This window comes from Gorilla gorilla, chromosome 19 (assembly GCF_029281585.2).
Source record: "Gorilla gorilla gorilla isolate KB3781 chromosome 19, NHGRI_mGorGor1-v2.1_pri, whole genome shotgun sequence".
NCBI classification, from domain to species: domain Eukaryota; kingdom Metazoa; phylum Chordata; class Mammalia; order Primates; family Hominidae; genus Gorilla; species Gorilla gorilla.
Window position 1 is genome coordinate 57361272 of NC_073243.2, and position 25607 is coordinate 57386878.

Below are 25607 nucleotides of genomic sequence, written 5' to 3' on the forward strand. Positions count from 1 at the left end.
TAAAAAATAGTTTTCGAAAAAGTAAAGATGATAAAAATATTCATTGCTTTCAATAACAATTGGTGTGGGATAAAATTCATACCTACTGAATTTTAATTAATATTGTATGAGAGTTATCTTTGCAAATTTTCTCAATATGAATTTTATATAAGTTTTTATAAAACAGTTTTTGAGCATATCTCAAATGAAGTTACTTCTTTCTTCAAAGAGACTCATTCTTTAAATATAAGCAGCATGACAGCTTTATCTATGATGTTTAAAAATGACTTTGTAAAGTTATTTACACTAATATCAATTCCAAAAATAGCAGTCAGATTTTGTTATATACTGGCAAAGCAAACATTTACCTAAATTGGTAATGCTGGTAGCTAAGAAAATACTTTAAGCTTTTTGGTATGCTCCTTTGTATACATACGGCTCATTCATTGCATAGGCTTTTCAAACACGCAAGAACATTGCATAAAATCTGTACCTCGTACAGGGGCAATGGAATTCACGACTTGAAATGTGGGGCTGACGTCAGAACAGATTCCAGTTGTGTAATGCAAATGTCCACATCTATAGGCATATAAGGGCCCACAAGCCTTTAAAAAATTGTTTTAAAATTAGAAATCATTAGACTGAAAATTATATAACAGATCTTACAAAGACTTAAAATGATAGCATATCTGTTGTCAGTAAATATCATTCTCTCTGTTCTTACCAGAAATCCTCCATTTGGGTTGGTGACTAAAGTTGATCCAAATGTCATGTTCTCCTTTACTTCTGTGACATTGGGAATTGATGTATTAACTAAAAATAGAACGAAATTTTATGAGGGAGAAAAAGTTTCACAAAGTGAAATTTTAAGCATCTCTCATTAAGACATTCTATTTGTTTTGCTCATATCATAGCACATTCTTCTTTTGGTTCAACTAGTTAGTCTTCCAAGTCTTCTTAAGGAATATAATGAACAAGCTAAGGCTGAAGAGTTGGCTCATGTCCCAGAAACTATTTCAGATAGTTTTGCTGAACTGTGAAAGAATGCAGAACTAGCAGGGCAATGAGAATGTGGGATTGCTTTTTGCACGTTCTTGCTAATTAAAACAAAGTTTTTAATCTCATAATACTGTAGATATAATGTAATCTTATAACTTTGTTATAAATGACCAGTGATGAAACACGATTTTTGGCAAGAAAAGGGGAAATGGGTAGAAGATCAGAAAAGAAAACTCAAACACCAGTTTTTTGACCATGACTTCCAAAATCATGAGGACATCCTTTGGGTGACAAAGGAAACTAGAGGAATATTACAGCAGTGTCCAGAAAGTTTTGATAAAGGAAACACAGTAAAGAGACTACATTTGACATTCCGAAGGGAATGCTGGGTCCTGAAGCATGAAGCATGCCAGCCTAACAATATTGGCAAGAAGTTCCACTTTCTCACACTAAAAAGAAAAAGAAAAAAAGACTGGACAGGAAAAACAAGAACTTCTAAATCTGCTTAGTAGAGTGGAATATTAGAAAAAGGCAAAATTCAGGTTGAGAAAGATTTGTCTCACCGTTTGTTCCAGAGGTTGTTTTCATGTTAAGACTGTATGTGGATTTAAAGTGGGGAATGGAAGCAGAGATTCTGGAATGGTCAGTTAGACTTCCTGATCTGCGCAATGGCCTTTGTCCAAGAGTTTAGTCTGGTTTGCTTTGAAAGCACCTAGAGCTGGGCGATTGTATGCATTGATCTTGTATAATCTGGATTAGAGTTTTATATACAAAGCTTGACCCAGGAAAAGCATTCCTGGGACAATTAGGGACTACAGTGGAAACTTCCCTACTGTACTTGATGTGGCTAAAATCTCTAGCCTAATTTTAAAACTATTCCAATTTCCAGTAAGGGAGGAGTAACTCCTAACAAAACAGCTCCTCTGCAAATCACAACTATAAATTCTAGGAAGAACTAAAAAAAAATACATGAAACAATCACCTGAAGGCACTAGAAAGGTGGCAGAAAATGGAGGGGAATCCATACTTGGAAGAAGATACTGGCACTAAATGAGTTTCGTGTTTTTGTGTTTTGTTTTGTTTTTGTCCCCCACCCCTAACCCACCCCCAGCCTAGGGAAGGCCCTGGTCAGTGGCTAAAACTCAAATAGAACTCCTAGTCTTACTGTACTGAATGAAAAGAGAACAGAGATTGGGGGCAATGACAGCAGCTGCAAAGTGAGGAGGAGAGTAGTATATCGTAGAAAAAGAGCCACAAAACAACAGTTCTATAATATGCATATATATTTTATCCAGATAACTAGATGACTTGAATAGTAAATGCGCAGAGTATATTTCAAATAGCCCAGCTGAAATAAAACCTGAATAGAGATTTTAACTACTTGTCATTGCAAGAAAGTCAATGCTTGGAAATTGAGTTGAGCCAAGTAAATTTCCTGCTAATAAAAAAAGTTAAGACTATTCACAGGCATATAACAGAATCTAGAATCTCCACACCTGTAATTCAAAAATATAATCCAGGTTATGATCCAAAATTACAAGACAAGACAGGAAAATGTGATGCAACCTCAAGGAAAGGTAATAAATGGAAAGTGATGTTGAGATATTCCAGATGTTGGAATTATCAGGCAAGGATATTAAAGCAGCTATTATAAGTATGCTTATGCATGTAAAAAAAAAAGTTCATAATAACAAACAAATAGAAAATTCAAAAAAAGGAGAACTGAAAAATACAATATGTGAAATAAACTTGTGGGGCTATAAATCATTTCCGTAGTATGTAATATTGTATAGAACATTGACAGGGTTCTAATTTCTAGACAATTTTAGTAGGAATTTTCCGGTCACATTCCAACTATTTCTGTCAAATACATCTATTTCAATATAAATTTATCTTGTGTGATTCTATTTTTAAAATCAAATTTATCTATTACAATTCCTCTGATTCTATTTCTTCTTGAAAACCAGGCACTAAGTTAAATTTTGTAGAAGGAATGTGGTGGGCAGGTTTATTTGGAGAAGTTCTTTCACATTACCACTGAATTAGAAAGAATTCTGAAAAATGCAGATAGCTAAAAGTTATAAAATTAGTATGATATTCTAATTTATGTATGCTCCTTGATGACTTTCTAAAGCAAATTAAGGACAGAGGGAATCAAAATGGCATTCTATGTCAATCTGGAAGATAAACGATTATAGAAAAATGATTATAGATTATAAATGATTATATGAAAAATGATTATAGATTACTTCTAATATTTTCTTGAGTTGATTAAAATCTGTTTTTTTCTTTTCTTTTCTTTTCTTTTTTTTTTGCGATGGAGTTTTGCTCTTGTTCCTCAGGCTGGAGTGCAATGGCGTGATGTTGCCTCAACACAACCTCCGCCTCCCGGGTTCAAGCGGTTCTCCTGCCTCAGCCTCCTAAGTAGCTGGGATTACAGGCATGTACCACTACGCCCAGCTTAATTTTGTATTTTTAGTAGAGGCAGGGTTTCTCCATGTTGGTCAGGCTGGTCTCGAACTCCCGACCTCAGGTGATCCGCCTGCCTCGGCCTCCCAAAGTGCTGGGATTACAGGTGTGAGACACTGCGCCCAGCCCAAAATCTGTTTTCAGTGAGAATACTGGGCATAATTTAAGACCTGATTTTTTTTTTTTTTTTTTTGAGACAGGGTCTCACTCTGTCACCCAGGCTGGAGTGCAGTGGTGCAATTACCATTCACTGCAGTCTCAAACTCCTGAGCTCAAGCGATCCTCACACTTCATCCTCTTGAGTAGCTGGGACTACAGTAGTGCACCACACCATCCAGCTATTTTTGTATATTTTGTAGAGATGAGGTTTCGTCAGGTTGCCCAGGCTGGTCTCAAACTCCTGGGCTCAAACGATATGCCTGTCTTGACCTCTTAAAGTGTGGGGATTACAGGCGTGACTCACCGCACCTGGCCTAAAACCAGATTTTTTTATTTTACATACCTGGTAGATCCAACTTTACGCAAGGTAATGATTCACCTCTCCCAACTGGACACTTATAGACATCTCCAGTTCTGTTTTTGGGTTGGCCAACTAACGGAGAACCAATAAGCACCCTGGAAGTTAAATAAATCAATAAACATTTTTGAACATTGAGAAATAGTTTATATGAGTTGTTTTATGACTGATTTTAAGATAATTGACAATAACACTCATAATCAGATAATAATCATGCTATTAGTAATTTAATGTTATGTAAACTAAGCAGAGAGCCTACCTCTTGCATATTGACGTGGATTAAAAAGTATATATACACACACACACATACATATACAATATACATATATAGCATGTACATATGTGTATATACATATATATGTGTGTATATACATGTATATGTGTGTGTATATTTAGGAGAGATATTTCAGAGATTTTGCTTTATTATTTTGTTTATATTACTTTATCATATTTTTTATTGGGGTACTGAAATAATCAATAATTATTGGCTAAGTCTGCTACTGTATTAACTTATAAAACACATGTGGAAGTATAAGTGACTTTTTCCGATGATGAACTGATAATTTTATAGAGAAGTCAGGAAATATAAACATTGGATCATCATAAGATTTAATATTAGCATGTGCTAGTTTATAAGTGCTTAGAAAATAAGGATAGTTTATGAGATCCAGGTTAAAATCACTTACTTTCCTTTTAGACAGAATTATAAAACCATTCTAACAGTAATTAATGGAAAAAACATATAATCACAACTGATTTTAGTTCCAACAAGTCATTTAAGTCTCCCATGATATCTTCAGGAATCGGATGAACTAAAGTAAATAGTAAGATACTTGGGTGGATCCACAGTTGCTGATTTATTGCTGGCTGAGTAGCCATATCCAAAAACTCTGGCTGCTAGCAATCAAAGGACTGTAATTACATACTATGAGATTTTGTACTTGGGATTGTGTTAGATTACAACTTTATTTTTTATTTTATTTTTTATTTTTATTTTTTGAGATGGAGTCTCACTCTGTTGCCAGGCTGGAGTGCAGTGGCATGACCTTGGCCCACTGCAACCTCCTCCTCCTGGGTCCAAGCGATTCTCCTGCCTCAGCCTCCCAAGTAGCTGGGACTACAGGTGCACGCCACCACACCCGACTAATTTTTGTATTTTTAGTAAAGACAGGGTTTCACCATGTTGGCCAGGATAGTCTCGGTCTCTTGACCACGTGATCCGCCCACCTTGGCCTCCCAAAGTGCTGGGATTACAGGCATGAGCCACCATGCCCAGCCAGATGACAACTTTATTAATGACTTTAGTGAAGATATAAAAAGTATAAATATAGTTATCAATCAGCACCATAAGACAGAGCAAGAAAAAAATACTTATCAAGTATATCAATATACATATTTAGGAATTCAGATGAATCTCAACATTCTGGAACAATAAACATAAATAAACTAAAGTTTACTTAGAACCTACATAAATAACTTCGCTCTACTGCATACTATTATTTATATCAGTGCAGGATGTGGGAGCCCTCACTTAATGGGAGTTCATGTGAAAAAGGCATGGGGGATTTAGACGATAGCACATAAACATGAGCAACAGTATTTTAGTGCCAAAAATGCTAATGTGACTTTAGTCTGCAGTGCTGGAAATAGATGCCCTGGTCAAGCAGTGATAGTCCCCCTGTGTTCTGCGCTGGTCAGGCCATGTCTGAAATATCTAAATTAAGAGGGACATACGCACAATGGAATGTATTTAGGAGACTATGACTCAGATAGTTAGGAGTCTGGTAAATTTGTCAGACAAAAGATGCTGGGAAAGTTGAGGATGTTCGGCATGGAGAAAGAATGTCTGCAGGAGAACTGAGAAGTTGCATTGAAGTACAAATTGATTAGGCACACATTTTGAAAATTTAAATATTTGAAAGTCTGTCATATTGAAAAGAAATGGGATTTATTTTGTGTAGGCCCTATAGGCATGCTAGTATTAATGAAAATAAATTTTATAAAACAATTGTAAATATTAAGCTATTGAGACTCTAAAACATGGTTTTAATATAATGCCTTTGGAAAGCAATTTCTGATTTGTATAAAGAACTACAAAAATGTTCAAACCCTTTAATACATAATTTTTACTTCTGGGAATCTATCCTAAATAAAATGACCTAAAGAAGTAAGAGGGAAAAGCTTAATGCACAAAGATAATGCTCATAGTGTTATATATAATTATGAAAGAGTAAAAGAAATATGGTAAATAAAAACTAAGTATTTCAGGATCATTCTATAGCATATTGTACATTCATTGTATGGTAGGATGAAAAATTATTTATGATCGAACTCAAAGTGAAAATTTATCTAATTTAGTGAAAATCTGTGCCCTAATTTAACATGAAAGATACCAAATTACTATGTTCATTATACTACCACTGATAATGGCAGCTAGGCTTTATTGAATTTATACCATGTGCTAGGCCCTGTTCTAAGTGCTTTCTGTGTGTTAAATAATTGAATCTTCTCCATGAAATATAGCATGAACTTTGGTGCCAGCCTATATGAGTTCAAATTATGGCTTTACCATTCACTTAGCTATATGGTTAGGACAAGTCAATTACTCCGTCTGTGATTTAGTTTTTTTATCTATAAAACAGAGATCCATTTCAGAGGATCATCAAAAAAATAAATAAGTTAATGTATATAAAATGTTTAGAACAGTATTTGGCTTATAGTATGTGCTATCTAAATGTTAGTTCTTATTATTAGGTATTTATTTCAGATGAATAAACAACTAACATCTATGTTAAAAGATTAATCAGGAATACATCAAGAATATAACAAATTATATTAATGAGGTTATGATTATTTTTTCCTAATATTTTCAGTTGTAAAATATGTAATGGAATAAATTGGTTTTACAGTTAAAAACAGTTTAGAGAAAAAAATGAGCCTACAATTTTAGAAAGTATTTAATTTGAGGCTGGAGTAATTAATGTTTATTAACAATATTTTACATGCTGGGCATTTATACCAGGTCCTGAGGATATAAAATGATACAAAAGTGAATAAAACACAATTTTTAGTTTGCTTATGACTTAGAGAGAGAAGCACAACTATACATGTACTATTGCAATATTGAATAGGTCTGAACTTGATGCAACTTCAGCAAGTCTTAGAAGTAAGAAGAATACCACTCCTTTGATAAATGCCAAGTAGCTCAGTATAACTGCAGTAGAAGTTGAGGCTAGAGAGGTAGAAAGAGTCCAGATCATGAATGTTCTCATAGTCAGCTTTGAGAACTTTGGCTTTATTCTATGTAGGGGGAAGTTGGGAACAAATGAAGCTATTAAAGAGGGGTGTAACATGATCACCTTTTTGATTTACAAAGCTTATTTGCTTGAAGTGTCATAAGTAAATTGAAGAGTACCAAAATTAGAGTCAAATGACAAGATATGGATTCCTAAAGTAATCCAGATGAGGATTTGGATTCAGGAAGTACAGAGGATGGAAGGACTAACTCTATAAATATTTAGGATATAAGCTGTCTTAGTTCGGGTTTCTCCAAAAGTAGATCCAAGACAAAAACTTTGGTTCAGGTAAGTTTTTTGGAGGCCATTCCAAGTATGCATAAGTGTAGAGATGGGGAAAAGAAGAGTGGGAAGGAAGAAAGGCCAAGAAAGGATGCACTGATAATGAGTTACTTCTGTGGGCAAGTGGGCTCAGTCTTGCTGGGGAACATCTCAGAAACCATGTGGAACGTGTATGAGCATGATATGAGCATGGTTGAGACCCTAAAAGTAAATATTACCACCTCGAAATATAGTGAGAAGAGCATTAAATGTTGACATCTGAAGGTGAAATAACACTTAAGCTTTCAATGAGCAAAGGAAGAAAACTAGGCAAGGGTAATCAGAAAGGGATCAAGAATCAGAAAACAGCGGTGTCACAGAAACCAAAGAAGGAAACAATATAAAGAATAGGAGGCAAGAATGAGAGGTACATGTTTGTGGCAGATTTCATTTCAAGTAACTTGGCTAAAAATGAGGGAGATGGGCAGTGTTAATAAATGTGGCTTTTTTTTTTTCTGGGCAATGACAAACCATTAAGGGCTTGAGATGTGTCCAAATTTATCATGGAGGCAATCTGCATATGGCTAAATGATGGCAAGAAAGAAACAGTAACAAGAGAAACCCTGATTTCACAGGAGAGGGAGTAGAATCTCTGAGCAGGTAGACAGGGTGGATCCAGGAGAGGTTTGTCTTAAAAATGAGGAAGAGCGACCATTCCCTAGGCAGCACGCTGAGCAGCCCAGTATTGAGCAGTTTGCAAGGGTGATCGATGGTTTGGAATTGTGTACACTTTTGCAACATGACTTTGACTTTTATGATTTCATGCGGTAGAATCTGTTTTTCCAACCATTGAATCTAGGATTTGTTTTGATAAATAGAATGCAGCACAAATGATACCATGACTTCTAAGGCCAGGCCTTAAAAGGCCTTTACAGATTCCATTTTACCTGTTTTTGAAAGCTGAGAACATCATGATGTGAAGAAGCCCAGTGTTGCTTAACAGAGGATAAGAGGCCACGTGGAACAGAATTGGTGCTTTAGCTGACAGCATGAACTTCCAGACGTGTGAGGAAAGCCAGCTTGGACACTCCAGCCCCAGCTGACGGACCAGATCATGAGCCCAGGCAATAGGGGAATACCTATTCAATCCTCAAAAATCTTGAGAAATTATAGACCATTGCTGCTTTAAGTGACTAAGTATTGGAATGATTTATTATGCAGCAATAGTTAACTGAAACAGGAAGTGATGATTAAATTTTGACCTAGTAGCTTCTCTTTCTCTCTCTCTCTCTCTCTTTTTCTTCTTTGGAAAATAATAGCTGCAGTTGTCTAGTGAGATTTACAGAGGAGGTAAAAGGGTGGTGGGCTTGTAGAGAGCGATGAAGATTTAAACTGATAAGGCATACGTAGATCTGCCAGGCAGCTCCTCTGGTCAAGATGAGGTGGGTTGCAGCTGGCCAGGGGTGTTTCGGAAGGTGTTTTTATAGTGGATGGGAGTTAGGCCCTCAAAGTCCTTTCCAGTTCTAAGATTCCATCATCTGAATAGAACAAATATAAGTTTGTAGAAAAGAACTGACTCACTAGTTGGAAAACATGTAATATCAAGTGGGGGAAAATCTAGGATAACTGATGAAAAGTGAGTCTTGTACAGCATGCTAATAGGAGAGCTATTGTGAATTGTAAGGCAGAAGCAAAGGGAGATATGGATAGCCCAGGGAAAAGTGTGGAGACAGGAGAATGAAGATTGAAAAGGGAAGATAATGAGAAAGTATAGGTGGCTAGAACTCAGGATAAAGCTTGCTTATAGACAGGAACAGAGAACTTGAGATTTGGCAAGCATTTGGCTTTGGAGGAAAAGGTCTGGAGTTTATGTTTGATCTCTAGGGCAAGAGAAAGCACTTAGGGTATGGTGATAATTGGAAACTGACCTGATACAGCAATCTCAACCACGGCCTATTGTATATTCTGAGATAAGTGAAGATTGCGGAGTGAGAACTTAGAAAGTGGTAAGAGTATAGGAGCCCAGGATTGAGACAGGGAGTTTGGGAGTTGGGACCAACAGTAAAGACCAGGTTAGCAGATCATAGGACTGCTAATTTTCTGTATTTTCCTAGTATCTGTTTTCTTTGAAAACAAACATGAAACTTTTAATAACAAGCTTGAAAGTACGTGTATCTTACCACTTGAATCCTTACCACTTGAATCCTAAGTAAGCCTCACTTTTCTCCAACTGCATCAAAATAACAAGATCTAGAAAAGTATCAGCATAGGGTTTATAGAATTTCAGGAATCTCCAGCATTCTCAATCCACTCTCTTGCTCAGTTTTTTCTCACAACACTGATCCTATTCTGGCATTTGATGTAACCTACTTGTTTATTAACTTCATTATTTAATTTTTGTTCTCTATTCCCCGGTAGAATATAAGCTCCACAATAGTAGGGATTGGTTTTTCTATTTTGTTCACAAACACATCCTTAGTGCTCATACTAGTACCAAGCACAAAATAGGCATTCAATAAATATCTATTGAATGAATGAATTAACAACTGTGTCAAGTACTTAAAAATCTTAATAAGGCAGACCTGGGAATTTACACTTATGTGACCAGCCAAGAGGTCTGGATTGTAAAATCTTCTTTTTCCATTTTAGAGAATATATATTCAGCTTAAGTGGGATGCTATACATGCTTTTGAGTGACACCAGAGGCATTTCTCCAGGTCAAACAGCTAGAGAATCCTTGTTGCTAAAGGGAGAGAATTGGCTAAAAAGTCAGAAGGCTGGTGTTCCTGACCCTGTGACATACTTGCTATATTAAACCTTTGGACATTCATTCTCTGTCTCAGTTTCCTGTCTAGAAAATACAGATGATAACAATGATATCCGCCCAAATCCACAGGGTCAAGGTGAAGGCCCAGGCACATTGTTTTATAAACTATGAGAATCATTATTCTAAAATTTAATGCAAGTTAGTTTTAACTTATTACATTTTATTCCTATTAGATCTTGCTTTTTATATGGCATTTTTGTAATGACCTGTATGCAGACTGAGAAGATCAAAACATGTTCTGGATATCGTTACTCATTTCTGGAGAAACATCTGATCAACTCAAGGATCATCAAAGTGAGAGAAACACATTTCTCCATGAATAAGCTACAATTATAATAATATTTAGTAAGCAGAAATATTTGCTATTCACAATAGTTTTCTTGTTATTATGCCCATTATTATATTTATTTGAAGAGTAGCTGGTGTCTGATGTCTCTGTTTCATATTTATGTTTTCTTCCCTGCAAAAGATAGTTTCTTGGAGAAGAGTGTCTTATATTTACATTATTTCATTAATATCCTTTTCACCTAACTCTGCCTTGACGTCTAATACATAGTTCAAGCCAAAGTCACTCTCAGAGTGCCAAGCAAATTCTGCTCGCCAATTTCTTTTTAAATAAATGGAATAAGTATTTTTTCATCTTAGAGAATGAAACTTACACAGTGACCCATTAACTGCAGTGATTTGCTCATAAAAGGTGGAGGGGTGGAAATGAGGGGAGCCAAAGAAATGACAAGTTTGGCAATGAGGAAATTTCAACTTCAAAAGGCGTTAGAAGCAATGTAAAATAAGCATATTAAAATCTGTAACAGAAAATTGTGTAAACCCTTAAAATGTCTCTCCTCCCCAGTCTGGAATAGCTCCACATTAGCAGGGATTCTTTTTTCTTTTACAACACAGACATATTGGAAATAGGGCATCAATCACATGAGCCCGTTGGTACCCTGACCTGGCATAAAGCAGGATCCTCTAGGGAAAAGACATGAAGTCAAGATAATTGATAAACATTGGCTTGAAGGTTGGCAAGGATGGATCCTGAAAATCTACTTTGAGATGAGACAGGTCCAGTGAAGTCACTGAAACCCCCAAGAAAGGTTGCTTGAAGGGCAGTTAAAAGGGTAGGCACACATGCTGGAAGGAATGAAGCAAAGCAGCAACAGATTAGAGTGGAAAGCCCCAAACAGACATCTCACATTTTCCCGTTCGGCTGAGACCTGGCCATGCTGATGTTTACCACTAAATCTGGAAATCTGGAAGGCTTGTGCTGTGCTGAGCATGTTTGAATTTCTTTTCCTCAAAGCAAAATTATGAAGGCAATTATGTTCTTTCTGAATTCTTCTGAACCACATTGCAATTACTTGGATGCTCCAGCTCATGCTAAACATAATGAACAACGGCTGATCTTAATCAGATGTATGATGTGTTCTGCTACTGAGAAAGCATGTGGCTTCTGAGCCAAAGATATAAATTACACTTCACAGCAAACTTCTGAACAGTAAAGAGGACATAAGGCTACCTTTTCTGTCAACTTATACTTCTTTCAAAAGAATTAAAGCTATGTTTTTCAAATACACAGACTTTACTTGTCATGGGCCAACAAGTGCTCCTTCTATAGGCGTACTATAGTCATGACGTAAGATGGGTCAGGATGATTTTTTTTAATATGAGGTTATGAAATTCGAAAGCATGAGCAGTAAATATGACTTATGAAGGTGCTTACCTCTAGAGATAATTAAATAACAAAATCCATGTTCCTCCAAATATGTCAATTATTCTGTAGCGCATTTCTCGAAGTAAGTCTGCAATCTATCTGTTTTTATAGACACTTACAGAACATCCAAACATGTTTCTACAGTTTATTTTGCACGACCAGATCCCAGATCTAGTTAGAAAAATATGCTGCTACCATGCTATCCTTAAAAGTTTGGAAATTTAGGTATTTGTAATTTGCTTACTTTTAAATTCAATTGCCCACATCTTTTTGGTTGCTCTGATTTTTCACAACTTTTCCATAAAATCATTGTAAATAATAAATGTCAGTGTGAGATTTAGGTTTCTGATATCATCTACATTCAAATGCTTACATACTTACACACATATTAATATGTAAAGTCTGGTACCTACCACAAAGATAGTTTTTAACAACATTTACTTTTAAATATAGTTCTAATGAAGAAAAAGGCACAAGACTGAGTGTAGAGATGAAATCTATTACAGCTCTGGTCCTAAGTAGTTGCATTTCTCTAGGAGAGTCACATTTAACTTTATTTTTTATGCAGCTTTTTTTTAAATTGATGATAACAGAGTGTTAAACTAGATTTAGTTGTTCAGCCAACAAATAATGATTGAGTGCATATTATGTATAAGGCCTCATGCTAGATGTGGGGTAGTGCTCAGGGTTGCAAGTGGGCTGCAAAATCAGTCTTTGTTTTCTAGGCATTTCCACTAACACATTAACTTCTCCCTCTTACCTGCATTCCAGTCTGAGGTTTCCAACTACCTAGAAATCACCTTGAACTGGAGCTATTTAAAAATAGACTTACCCACTTCCCGATAAGTGAATTTCCCTTTCTCTGTCAATGACAACCCATTTCCCAATGAGCCAGTACAGAAATTTTGGAATCTATCTGACCTCTCCTACACCTTCATTGACCATTTCCAAGATTCCACCAAGATTTACTGATTCATCTTGATTTGTCTTGAATACACCTTTCTTTTTTCTTCCAGTTGCCCCTAATACAGCCTGAAGGCTCATCCCTTAAGTACCAGATTATAGTTCTTGAGTCTATATATTTCCTAGTTTTCAGGAACTCCGTTCTCCAATCCAATTTATATGTAACTTCCCAAATTAAGTTTCATAAAATGACAACTTATGATGGCTTCTCAACGTCCTCATCTTAGGTCCAAGCTCCTGTGTTTGTCTTTCAAGATCTGCCATCATCCTTTTCTCTTTTTTCATCCCAATATGAGACCTGTTTACTTACCAACACACTCACCTCACTTATTCTCAAGTCTGGGCCCTTGCTCTTGTGGCTTCCCAAGCTTGGAGTGACATTTTTCTTCTCATATTGAAAGTTAAGTCATCTTTCAAGACTTAGGTCAAGAACCAAGAATCATCTCCTCCTGTTTTGAATTCCCATTGAATTTATAGTCTATTCTGCACTGGTTGTTGGCACTATTCTCTATTCCTAAATATTTCATGTATGTCATTGACTAGGTTAAAGCTTTTATATTTGTTTTATGTACAAATATTTCCCATGGAATTTAGCATAATGCCAGACACATAAAATGTATTACATAAATACATGTTGATTGACTGACCCACATTTATGCTATGGCTAAATAAAAAAAACCTAACCCACCAACAAATATTTTCAGAGACAATTCAACTCAGTTTCATGGGTAAACCAAGATATAAGGCATAGTCCCCGATCTCTTATTAACATTACCTCACAAATGTATATAGAATTGTGATGGTTCAGTCCAGTGTAGATTCATTCAGACAGACCATTAGCAACATCGTTCTTGCAACCTTATTCTTACTATCCAATCTATGCACTCTTTTGTTCCTTTACCAGTGTTAGCTGTCTTTCTTTTTCCTCATCCATACCTTAACTTTCTACAAAGATAGAATAACCTTAGGAAGGACATTCCTCATGACATCAAGGCTTCATTCAGGCCTGATTTTTCAATTTTCCATTGCTTTGACTTCTGGTGCCTTGAAAGGAGGGACTGTAGAATTTAGAGGGTGGAAATCTCACAATAGGATAGGTTCTTATCATGAGAAACAGTGACTGAAGAGATCAAATGGGGGCAGTAAGGCTTCTAAAAAGAAATATGAACCCCTTTTCACTCTACTAAGGTTCATTCATATAATTAAGGACTTCTGACATCAGATTTTTCTAAAATCACAGAGACAGGACTGGATAAGAAAGAAAACATATAGGTTTTTCTCATATCAGAAATTGAAAATGAGAATTTCATAAAATATTTTAGCAATATTTAACCATCCTTAAAAGGGATACTTCATTTTAAGTAAGTGGTTTAAGTCTTAAAGCTTGCTATTTGCTATACTCCTCTTTAAAATTTGTGTAACTATTAGTAATTAGTGAAAATGAACTTTTATATGTGTTTATGTAAAGTTAAGCTTTTTAAGAATAACATGTATTGCATTTCTGTTTATTATAGCTTATGCACAAAGTCTGACCAGTTGGTCTACTCACCATTATTCTCCCAGAGGTACCTGAATTGAAGGTATAATTCCTAAAATAATAAAGCTGGTGTCTAGAGGGAGGGCTGTACTCATTTAACCTTAAAAATTGGGGAATGGGATGGGTGGAGAGTATAGGAGGGAGGGAAAGGGAACTTAAAAATTTAGCATGTAGCATTGGGTTTGTCATCTGAGATATTTGTAAGGAGAATAAAAGAGTGAAGTATCTCAACAAATTCTAGTTTATACCTAGCATAAAATAATGTACTTAAAAAATGTGAGAACTCATTACTTTTTATAGTCTTTAGGGCATTATTATCAAATTAACCAAGTCTAAAAGATAAAACAAAATGCAGAAAATCCACATATTTTTATTAATGAAATAATTATAGTGATTCATAGATCCTTGTTATCCAAGTAGATATAAATCTCTTTTTGCTTATTATTACAGCTACTAAAAATGTAGGCTTGTTTAGTTTAAGTTATTAAACTAAAGTTTAGCTACTGCTCTTCTTTCCTAGAATGTCCAATTAAACAAAAATTGCATTTACTAAAAATTCTATTAAATATTAAGCAAAAGAACTCTAATATTCAGTTTATATAATTTTCAACAAGTTAAATATACTTTAAAAATCATATCTACGGCCAGGTGCTATGGCTCACGCCTGTAATCCCAGCACTTTGGGAGGCTGAGGTGGGTGGATCACGAGGTCAAAAATTCGAGACCAGCCTGACCAACATGGTGAAACCGTGTCTCTACTAGAAATACAAAAATTAGCCGGGCATGGTGGTGCACGCCTGTAATCCCAGCTACTAGGAGGCTGAGGCAGGAGAATCACTTGAACCCAGGAGGCGGAGGTTGCAGTGAGCTGAGATCGCTCCACTGTACTCCAGCCTGGGTGACAGAGCAAGACTCCATCTCAAAAAAAAAAAAAAAAAAAAAATCCTATCTACAATGAACTTAACCAATATTAAAGGGTTTGAAGGTAGATACCAGAAACCCAATAAAGTTCATTATAAACATTAGACCAAGCTCAGTAGATCAGTAAAGACCAAGCTCAGTAGTTCAGTAAAGACCAAACTCACGGAAGTGTGTTAAACCCTTTCAGAGCACCATCTCATTTGCCTCTGAATCCTTCCTACTGAATTTCAAACAAGTGCATTTAAGCTACTCTGAAATGAGAACAATTAAATAATTCTTGCCAAAAAACATAATTATGGAACAATAGCTTTTTTGGATACAGACCTTCCTTGAGGTCAATACAGGCATCAACAGAAATCACTAATCGCTTCCTCTAATATTGCCAAGGAATTTTTTTTTTTTTTACTTTAAGTTAGCTTCCATTGCCAAATGACTAGACTGCATTTTCTACCATAAATAATTCACTCTGTTAAAGTTTCATTCATAAAAGAAACTGTAGTCAAATAATATTTCTCATTACCTTGTGAAATAAGTAAATAACAACAACAAAACCCACTGGCTTACCATTTTCCTTCTTCATTTTCATATTGTTGAACAGTATATCCAAACATGTCTTCCACCGGGCCGCTGAAAGTCATTGAATTTTTCACATCAACATTGAATGATACGCAGCAGTGTAGAACAACTTTAGGAGAAAAACAAAATCTGGTTACATAGAGTTAACTAAGAGTCCCTCATGTTTTGAGTTATGGAAGGCATAGTTAAGGTTACCATCGAAAGCTGTTTCTATTAAAGAAAAAGAAGCTCAAAGAATGAAAACTCAAGGAAGGTCTCCACTCTTAACTGTATTACTAACTGTAAATCAAATAAACTAGTTCAACCATTGTGGAAGACAGTGTGGCGATTCCTCAAGGATCTAGAACTAGAAATACCATTTGACCCAGCCATCCCATTACTGGGTATATACGCAAAAGATTATAAATCATGCTGCTATAAAGACACATGCACACGTATGTTTATTGTGGCACTGTTCACAATAGCAAAGACTTGGAACCAACCCAAATGTCCATCAATGATAGACTGGATTAAGAAAATGTGGTAGATATACACCATGGAATACTATGCAGCCATAAAAAAGGATGAGTTCATGTCCTTTGTAGGGACATGGATGAAGCTGGAAACCATCATTCTCAGCAAACTATCGCAAGGACAAAAAACCAAACACCACATGTTCTCACTCATACGTGGGAATTGAACAATGAGAACACTTGGACACAGGAAGGGGAACATCACACACCGGGGCCTGTTGTGTGGTGGGGGGAGGGGGGAGAGAAAGCATTAGGAGATATACCTAATGTAAATGACTAGTTAATGGGTGCTGCACACCAACATGGCACATGTATACATATGTAACAAACTTGCACATTGTGCACATGTACCCTAGAACTTAAAGTATAATAAAAAATAATAATAAAATAAAAAAATAAAAAACCATAACGACTTTAAAGAACACAAATATTAACATTCAAAAAAATTCTATACTAATTTAATATCTGTACCATTCCTAGAGCTGAGGTTTTCAGAATGTGTGGAAAAGAGCAGGCAGAAACTCAGATTCATATATGACTAATACAGTTGCAGATAGTTTTCCAGCAGTGAGCCCTGCAGAAAACCATGGCCATCAATGAACTCTGAACAGCTCATTTTCCCATTTCAACTACAGAGAATGCACATATCACCATGTAAAGCTTTATAAAAATAGATGTTGTCCTTGCTGCTTCAAAAGGAAAAGGCAAGCTGATGGTCTCCACTCAGAGATGGCTTCCTATGCAGGCCTGAGATTTGCTCAGGCCTTTCCTTAATCAAGTATTGGATGGAAACTTATACTAATTCTCTGAAGCCTCCTTATAATGTTGGTGTTGATAAATTCACCAGTTGTTATCCAGATTAAATCACATGATATATCTAAAGGGTCTACCCAGTGCCTGGCACATACTACATATTTGATTAGGGCTAATTCTTTTTAATTTTCTCATAGTACACGTTGTGGAAACTCTTAGTAAGTAAGACTGTCTCCTAAAGAAGTTCTAGAATCACCATCTCAAATGGATGGTGCCAAATTCCTGCTTTGGTACTGGTTTTTAAAGTATACTTGTGAAGTTCCAAAATATTCTGCTCCTAGACATAACTAAGAATTCTTTCCAGGGGGCCATGATGGCTCATGCCTGTAATCCCAGCACTTTGAGAGGTGGGTGGATCACCTGAGGTCAGGAGTTTGAGGCTAACCTGGTCAACAGGATGAAATCCCGTCTCTACTAAAAATATACAAATATTAGCCAGGTGTGGTGGCATGCCCCTGTAGTCCCAGCTAATCGGGAGGCTGAGGCAGGGGCACCGCTTGAACCTGGGAGACGGAGGTTGCAGTGAGCCAAGATTGTGCCACTGCACTCCAGCCTGGGCAACAGAGAAACACTGTCTCAAACAAACAAAACAAACAAACAAACAAAATTATTTCCAAAGAGCACTGTCTTATAAAATTATAGAGCCTCATCAGGTACATTCAGAGGTGACTAAATTCAGTCTCCTTTGTTAAAACCACCATATAGCCACATAGATCCTGAAAAATTATCTTTCCTAGTCTTATAAATTGTGAGTGGATTAAATCACTCTAATATTTTAACCCTTGCTCACTATGAACTTTTTTCATAAATATACTTTAAATCCACACTACTCTAATTTATAGTCTTTAAATTTTGGCGACAATAGTAACTGCTTTTTCCTTGAAGAATAAATTCATCAAAGAAACAAAAAAAGATACACCCGTATATCTATTTGTAAAGTCTTTCTTGACCTCCCTACCTAGAAGTAATCTTTAAACTTCTAAAACCTCCTTTCTTATTTTTTAAGAAACCTCTCATGGAGATAATTATTAAATACTATATAGTTATCTGTGTGAGATTTTTCCCCCCAGATTGGAAAATTCCTAAAAACAATGACTCTCTTACTTACCTTTTTTTAATCCTTTATCAAAATCTAGCACAACTCCTTGTACACAGATGGGCAGTAACGTATTTTCAGACTGACAGATAACACGTTGAAGGAAGAAGTATGCCAGCTCTAGTTAAAGATGAACTGGCAACTATTTCATCTTAGTTAGGGAAGATTTTATGGAGATAGAAATTTTCAATTAAGATTTTTAAAGGGAGAAAGAGATGAGATTTGGCAGTGAAAAGAAAATGTGTACCCAGGATTTGGGAGGGTCTCTGCAAGTATTAAGACACAGGCCAGGACAAATATGGTTGCAAGATCATGAAGAGATTTGTCTAGCTGGCATGAAGGAAGCAGAAAAAGAATGGGTGAATTGCACAGGTCCTTTTATGTACATTTCCTGTTCATTCTTCCAGCATGATAGAGAACAGCTGGTTACCATCTTCTGCATAATAGTCTTTCACATATTTGAAGACAGTTTTAAATGCTGCTTACTCTCTAAACTAAATAGTCATGCACTGCATAATGATGTTTCGGTTAATGACAAACTGCATATACAATGGTGGTGTTGTAAGATTATAATACAATAGCTTTAGTGTACCTTTTCTATGTTTAGATACGTTTAGACACACTAATGCTTTACTTTTTTTTTTCTTTTTTAAGGCTGAGCCTCACTCTGTTGTGCAGGCTGGTGTGCAGTGGTGCAATCTCTGTTCACTGCAACCTCTGTCTCCCGGCTTCAAGCTATTCTCATGCCTCAGCCTCTTGAGTAGCTGAGATTACAGGTGCCTGACACCACGCTTGGCTAATTTTTTTATATTTTTAGTAGAGACTGAGTTTTGCCATGTTGGCCAGGCTGGTCTCAAACTGCTGGCCTCAAGTGTTCTACTTGCCTTGGCCTCCAGAAGTGCTGGGATTACAGGTGTGAGTCACTGCGCCCGGCTGCCATTGTGTTTCCGTGACCTACAGTATACAGTATAGTAACCACTTGTAGAGGTCTGTAACCTAGAAGACATAGGTGATATACAGCCTAGATGTGTAGCTCTACCATCTAGATTTGTGTAAATATACTCTATGATATTCGCACAATGATAAAATCACCTAAGGACACAGTTTGCAGAACACATCCCCGGTGCTAGGTGATGCATGACTGTAGTAGATGCTCCTATTCTTTGCTCTCACAGGTTTTGTGTATTTATTTTTTGAACAATTTCAAGAAAGTATTTTTTGATACAAGAAATGCATAAAATAATACTTCTGCAGCAGGGTTTCTCAACTTTGGAACTATTCACATTTGGGTCAGAAAATTCTTGTTATAAGGGGCTATCCTTTATACTATAGAGTGTTTAGCAGCATCCTTGTCCCCTACCCACATGAAGCCAATAGCACTTCATGAGTTGTCATAATCAAAAATCTCCAGACACAGCCAAATTCCCATGAGGCCAAAATTGTCCCCAGTTGAAAACCACTCTTGAACAGATGAAGACAAGAACATCACCACCAATTATTTTGTTGAAGAAGATGACCGAAAACCAACCATGGCTCATAAACCAGCAGCATCTGTATCACCTGGGAGCTTGTGAATAATGCAGAACCTCTGGCCCTATCCAGATTCCCTGAATCACTACCTACGCTTCCACGAGATCCCCAGGGCAGCCCTGCGTATTAAGGTTTGGAAAGCACAGCTCTGTAACGTGGTATTTCTTTTTCATAATGTCAATACAGGTAATGGAAGTTACCTAAATAAAAAATACTCACTATGCTGTAGAGAAAAGGGGAAAAAGATCCTCTTTAATCAGGGTCAATTTCACCCCCCTGAAGGATTTTTCTAGCATGTCATCATCTTTAGTACATTTTCTCCAAAAGCCGTTTGTGGTACCCCTCCTCAACATAAGACCAAGCAGTTTTGGTTTCCTTTTTGGAGCTGTTTATTTATTCTACATGTTGTGTGGAATGTCTGGGGGTGTGTGCTGTACTTCTTTTTTCATTTCCTGTCCTTAGAGTTCTACAGGCAATTTGCCCAAAATGATTGTAAATCAGACTCTTTTATGTTTTCTGAGGCACCAAAGAGCCTGAAGAACAGGAGATGACATAAAAAAAATAGTTTACATCCAGTGCTTTTGATTTAAAGGAGTGAGTAAACAGTAAAAGCAGCTTTTCATAACTTTTAGTTCAATGTGCATTTTGTTATACTAAGTTGTCTTGGAATTTTATGTACCAGAAGTAAAGCAAAATTGTACTTATTCACAACCGAGCCTCCGCTTCCACTCCCAAAAAAGCAAAACACAGAGGTGGCTTCAGAGACAATATAGAAAAAATACAAAAAATAATGGGAAATAAACATAGATAAGACAGATGTCAAAAGAAATTCTGATTTCACATGTACCAGCAATTGAAAACCAGTAATTTTTCCCCTTATAAATAATAAATATATTGCGTACTGACCTTGTGTTACTCTCATTTAATTTGCCAGCAACTCTATAATTAAATACCATTATTATCATCATTCTGAAAATAAGGAGAAGAAAGCTTGGGAAGGCAGAGAAATGTGCCCACATTTCCACAGGCTTCCAAATCCAAAGTAGTAACCACTATTCATATTAATTCAATTTTTACATCTTAGGCCTAAAACTAGAAAGGGCTAGTACAAAGTGATATGAGGATGAGCTTAGAAGACAGCCACATATTAGTCTGCATAACTGCATCTCCTGAGAGGCAAATTTGGGGAGAAGACTTTTCTACAATAGCAATGGGCTGGAAAGGATTTGGGGAATGACTGGAAAGTCTGAGTAAGGAGAAAAGTCCTGGCCACAGAGCTCCAGATCTAACTTCTTGAAGGACTTCAGCTAGAACTTATAGGTCCAAGTAGAAAAGAAATGAAAAGACTTGCTCCCATTCAAATATGGTTATATGTGCTATATATGCAAGAGTTAAAAAAAAAGAGAAAGATGAAATTGCTGGTGTTGAAGGATATCTCTTATAAAAAGAAATTGTGAGCAATTACTTTACCCCAGGATGGAATTTGATATGTAAGAAAACTAAATGAGAAAGAGGGAGAAGCAACCTACAGCTCTACAGTGCTTTCTGCTTACAAACATTTTAAAATATAATAATAATAATAACAGTAATGATATTGAGCTATTCAATAATTTGAGGAGGTGAGGCAGGACAGCAGACATTCCCCTCTTTTTGTGTATTAAGAAACTGAAGCTCAGAGAGGTTGAGTGATTTGCCAAAAGCCAGGTTGCATTAATGGCAGAGGCAAGATTTCAACATTGATCTTATGAGGCCAAATCATAGGATTTCTGTAACTAGGGTGCTATTGAGTTGGTCTGATTAATAAAAGTAAAAATAAAAATAACAACCCAGCTCACAACAATCCTCAAAAGTCTCATGATGGCTCTTAATCATCTTGTAGCTCTAGAGTATTTGAGAATAGGACTGGCAGAAAAAGGATAAATGGAGGTGACAGAGGCTGTTGACAGATTGAAGGAAGCCACCCTCTTGTACGCATCCTTGAGTTCCAAGGAGTATTACTGTAGCCTGTTTAGTTGTTGGCTTCTTAATAAAGAAATTCTGTCTTTGGACTAGGTGGGTCAGAAATCCCAATCTAGTAATATCCAGATAGGAATAATCCACAACAAATGCAATTCTGAATATTGCAAATTCCAAGCCAAGGCAAGAGGGTATCAAATAAATGGTGACAAGGGAATGTATTAAAATGCTATTGCTTTATTTCAATAGCTTCTTACATATGTTTATCCAATTTAGAAATAGGAGAAATCATAGAATTAACATTATTTTTATTATTTTTAACATAAGGAATGAAATAATGACATAAGATTAAGACAAGACATAATCGTAATTATGTTTTTACAGTGAATGGTTTTAGGGCAAATTCTTTGGTGGTATAGAAAGATAGTGATCCCTGGAGATACATGAACTAATCTTTTCATCTATATTATTTATTCAATCATTCATATATTCCACTACTCCACAAATATAACCAAGTGTTTACTCTGAATTGAATATATGGTAGGGCCTGGAAATATCATAAAAAGATGATGCTAAGCCAGGCACGGTGGCTCACACTTGAAATCCCAACACTTTTGGAGGCCAAGTCAGGCGGATCACCTCAATTCAGGAGTTCAAGAGCAGCCTGGCCAATATGGTGAAACCCCAACTCTACTAAAAATACATAAAAAAAAAATTAGCTGGGCATAGAGGTGCACACCTGTAGTCCCAGCTACTCAGGAGGCTGAGGCAGGAGAATTGCTTGAACCTGGGAGGCAGAAGTTGCAGTAAGCCGAGATCGTGCCACTGCACTCCAGCCTGGGTGACAGAGTGAGACTTCATCTCAAAAAAAAAAAAAAAAAAAAAGATGATGCTCCTGAAAAAAAAAAATGGCAAGTGATTTCACCTCTATAAACCTCAGTTTATCACATTTGAAATGAGCTTACAAATAACTTTCAGGTATTAATTGCTGCAAGAAATACAAATTATGTATTTAGCAAAAGAGAATAATCAAAAAATGAGCTAACTGATTTCATAGGTAGAATCCAAAGAATCAGTATACCATTTGGCAGTTGATTTTTCTTTCAAAAGAGGACTTTTCCCTAATTTTGATGACTGTATCTTGAAACACAATACAGGTATGTTGCATCAGTGGGGATGAGAGAGCAGATTCATGGACTTATTTTCATAGCAAATCTCCTGTTTCTAAACTTGGCTGCAATGACATACATGAAGAAAATCTAAGATGAGGGTGTCAGGCCTTCCAAGTGGAAGAGCTAGCCAGGGAGGAGGAGTACAGATGACACCAGTCCATTCAGTTAGAGTCCTTGGATTCTCATCTCAGTTGCTAACATGATGCATATCTGTGATACCACCTAGGATCTGAGCCAATAACAAGTTGGGCCTTCTTTCACTCTAATGAAAATTTACTCCCCTCTAACCTATTTTAAGGGTTGCAAGTCTATTACAAGGACAGGGTGACCCTGCAGTGACTCTTTCTAGTATATTAATGTTCTACTAAGGAATTCACCGACCCGAACCACCTGAGAATCAGACAGCATATCTAGAAAGTATGAGCTCTATAATGAGGAGCTGGAGAGGCCCCTCTCTTCCCCAAGCCTGAGCCCTGGTACATTCTTGGTAGCTCTTACCTCTTTTGCCAAAGCCTCCTGGTGGAAAGAGTTAATTCACTCCATTCACATGGTATAAACTCCTAAAGTCATATATTCTCACTGTAACTAAAAGGTGATCTATTATTTTCTATAACTCCAAATTTACTTTTATCTACTAAATTCAGATGAAATATATTCCATTTTGAGGCAATACAGGAGGTTGGAAGAAAAACATTTTAGTAATAAGAGTTTGTGAAAGTTGGAAGCCCTTTTCCTTAATGTACAACAACTTTATAATATTAGTCTTATGGGTCAGAAATTTTAATCAGTTTTATTACTCTTAATAGGTTAAGTGAGTTTGATCTCAGTGTGGATGTATATGGTTGCTGTAAAAGATAAAATTTGACTCAAAGTATAACTGAATCCAAAAACTCTATAGTACTACATCATTCTAGTTGGTTTGAAATCTGAAAGGAGTATTTTTATAGCACCATAACCTTGAGAAGGAGGAGCCACAGACCTCTAGTGGTAAAGATATGGGGAACAAAGAGAATTAAAATATGACAAATAATTATAGGGCCTTGGCCAATGAGTACAGAAGCAACACAACCATTTGGAAATGACATCATAATCTCAAATACAGAAAATTTATATTTGATGTAAAAAATAATATATCCAACTCAGTGTCTCCTTCAAACAATTGGAACTTCCCAATACAATTCATGTTAAGAAGAAAATCTGGCTCAAGAAATCTTACCAAAATTCTTTCATCAGAAATGATGTAATATGTCAGCAAGATACCTACCTCCATCAACAAGTTTAGAAAAGCAAATCCAAATAAACACCTCAGTATTTAAGCATTTTCCAAGTTTCATCCTGGGAAGCTGCTTTTTAACTTCATCTTGCCATAGCAAGCGAATTGTTTTGACTTTTAGTGCTAAAGTCCTGTGGCTCTCCAGTTATTACAAATGGTATTTGAACTTCGAAGTGAGTGTGCGTATATGTGTATATCTGTGTCTGGTGGAAAGGAGGCAAGGAAGTATAGTTCTTGATACAAAGTAGCTGTTTAATACAAGTTTGTTAAATGGGACAGGATGGAATAAATCAAAAGAAATGAAGACTTTCAGTATAAAGGTCATTCTGGCTGTAAGAAGTTGTCCCATTTTATAAGTGCTACCCAGAATAACTCCTAGAGTGTTTCCCAAACATCCTTTCTTAAAAAATCTTCCTTTAAAATTTTTCTACATAAGTTTGTTCTTTCATGGTGTTTATTTTCCTTTGTAGTATCTACAGACATCTGCTCTTTCCCCATATCCTCCCACCACAAATAATTGCCTGCTTTGCCAGCTCCTCTCAGACCTACTCTTGATCTCTAAAATTCTTAAACAGTTTCAGAAACCAACCCCCTTCACCACATCAGCATCATCTTTCGGATCTATGTTTTACCAAATAAAAAAGCTGCAGAACCTCAGGGGTCCCTGGATCCCACTGTGGGAAACACAACTCGTGTGTTTGTGTAAGCCACATGAGCACAGAACTCTGTTCTCCAGCTGCCCTGGCATCCTGAACGCTGAACTCATTAATTTCCGTGACTGCACAGCATGGAGCACTGCATACGGAAAGGCGTACTACACTTCAAAACAAAGCAGGGTGGCATCCTATTCAAGTATTTACCCAGAAATATGATATTGTAAGCCTCTGCATGTATAAGAATCTGAATAAAAGTGGTACTTTCGTTAGTGGAATATTTTTCCATGAATTTTATTCATTTACTTATAATTTTTTCTCAGTAAGATATTGCCAGTTATAAAGGTATTTTTGTTAGTATACACAGCAGGCGTTTTTGAGGGTCAGTAAAGCAAAGAGGTAGTATATACTGTAAAATAAATTATTTTTAATTTACCTACTAGCTTTAACTGGCAATTGCAAATTCCAGGCACTAAGAGATTCCATTGTTGATTCTCCTACACTATTTAACAGGCTAATTTTTCTGGATGACTTGGATGTGAGCTT

General features: G+C 36.3%; 1 protein-coding gene across 1 annotated transcript in view; it reads right to left on the reverse strand.

The window, feature by feature from the left end:
* The window catches only part of ITGA1 (integrin subunit alpha 1), a 167636-nt gene that overhangs the window by 89932 nt on the left and 52097 nt on the right, over positions 1–25607 (reverse strand). The window contains exons 2-5 of the mRNA XM_019013336.4: positions 16045–16165; positions 3950–4062; positions 704–792; positions 473–584 (exon numbers count right to left, since the gene is read on the reverse strand). Coding sequence (XP_018868881.2) covers positions 473–584; positions 704–792; positions 3950–4062; positions 16045–16165 — 435 coding nt within the window. The remainder of the gene's footprint in view (positions 1–472; positions 585–703; positions 793–3949; positions 4063–16044; positions 16166–25607) is intronic.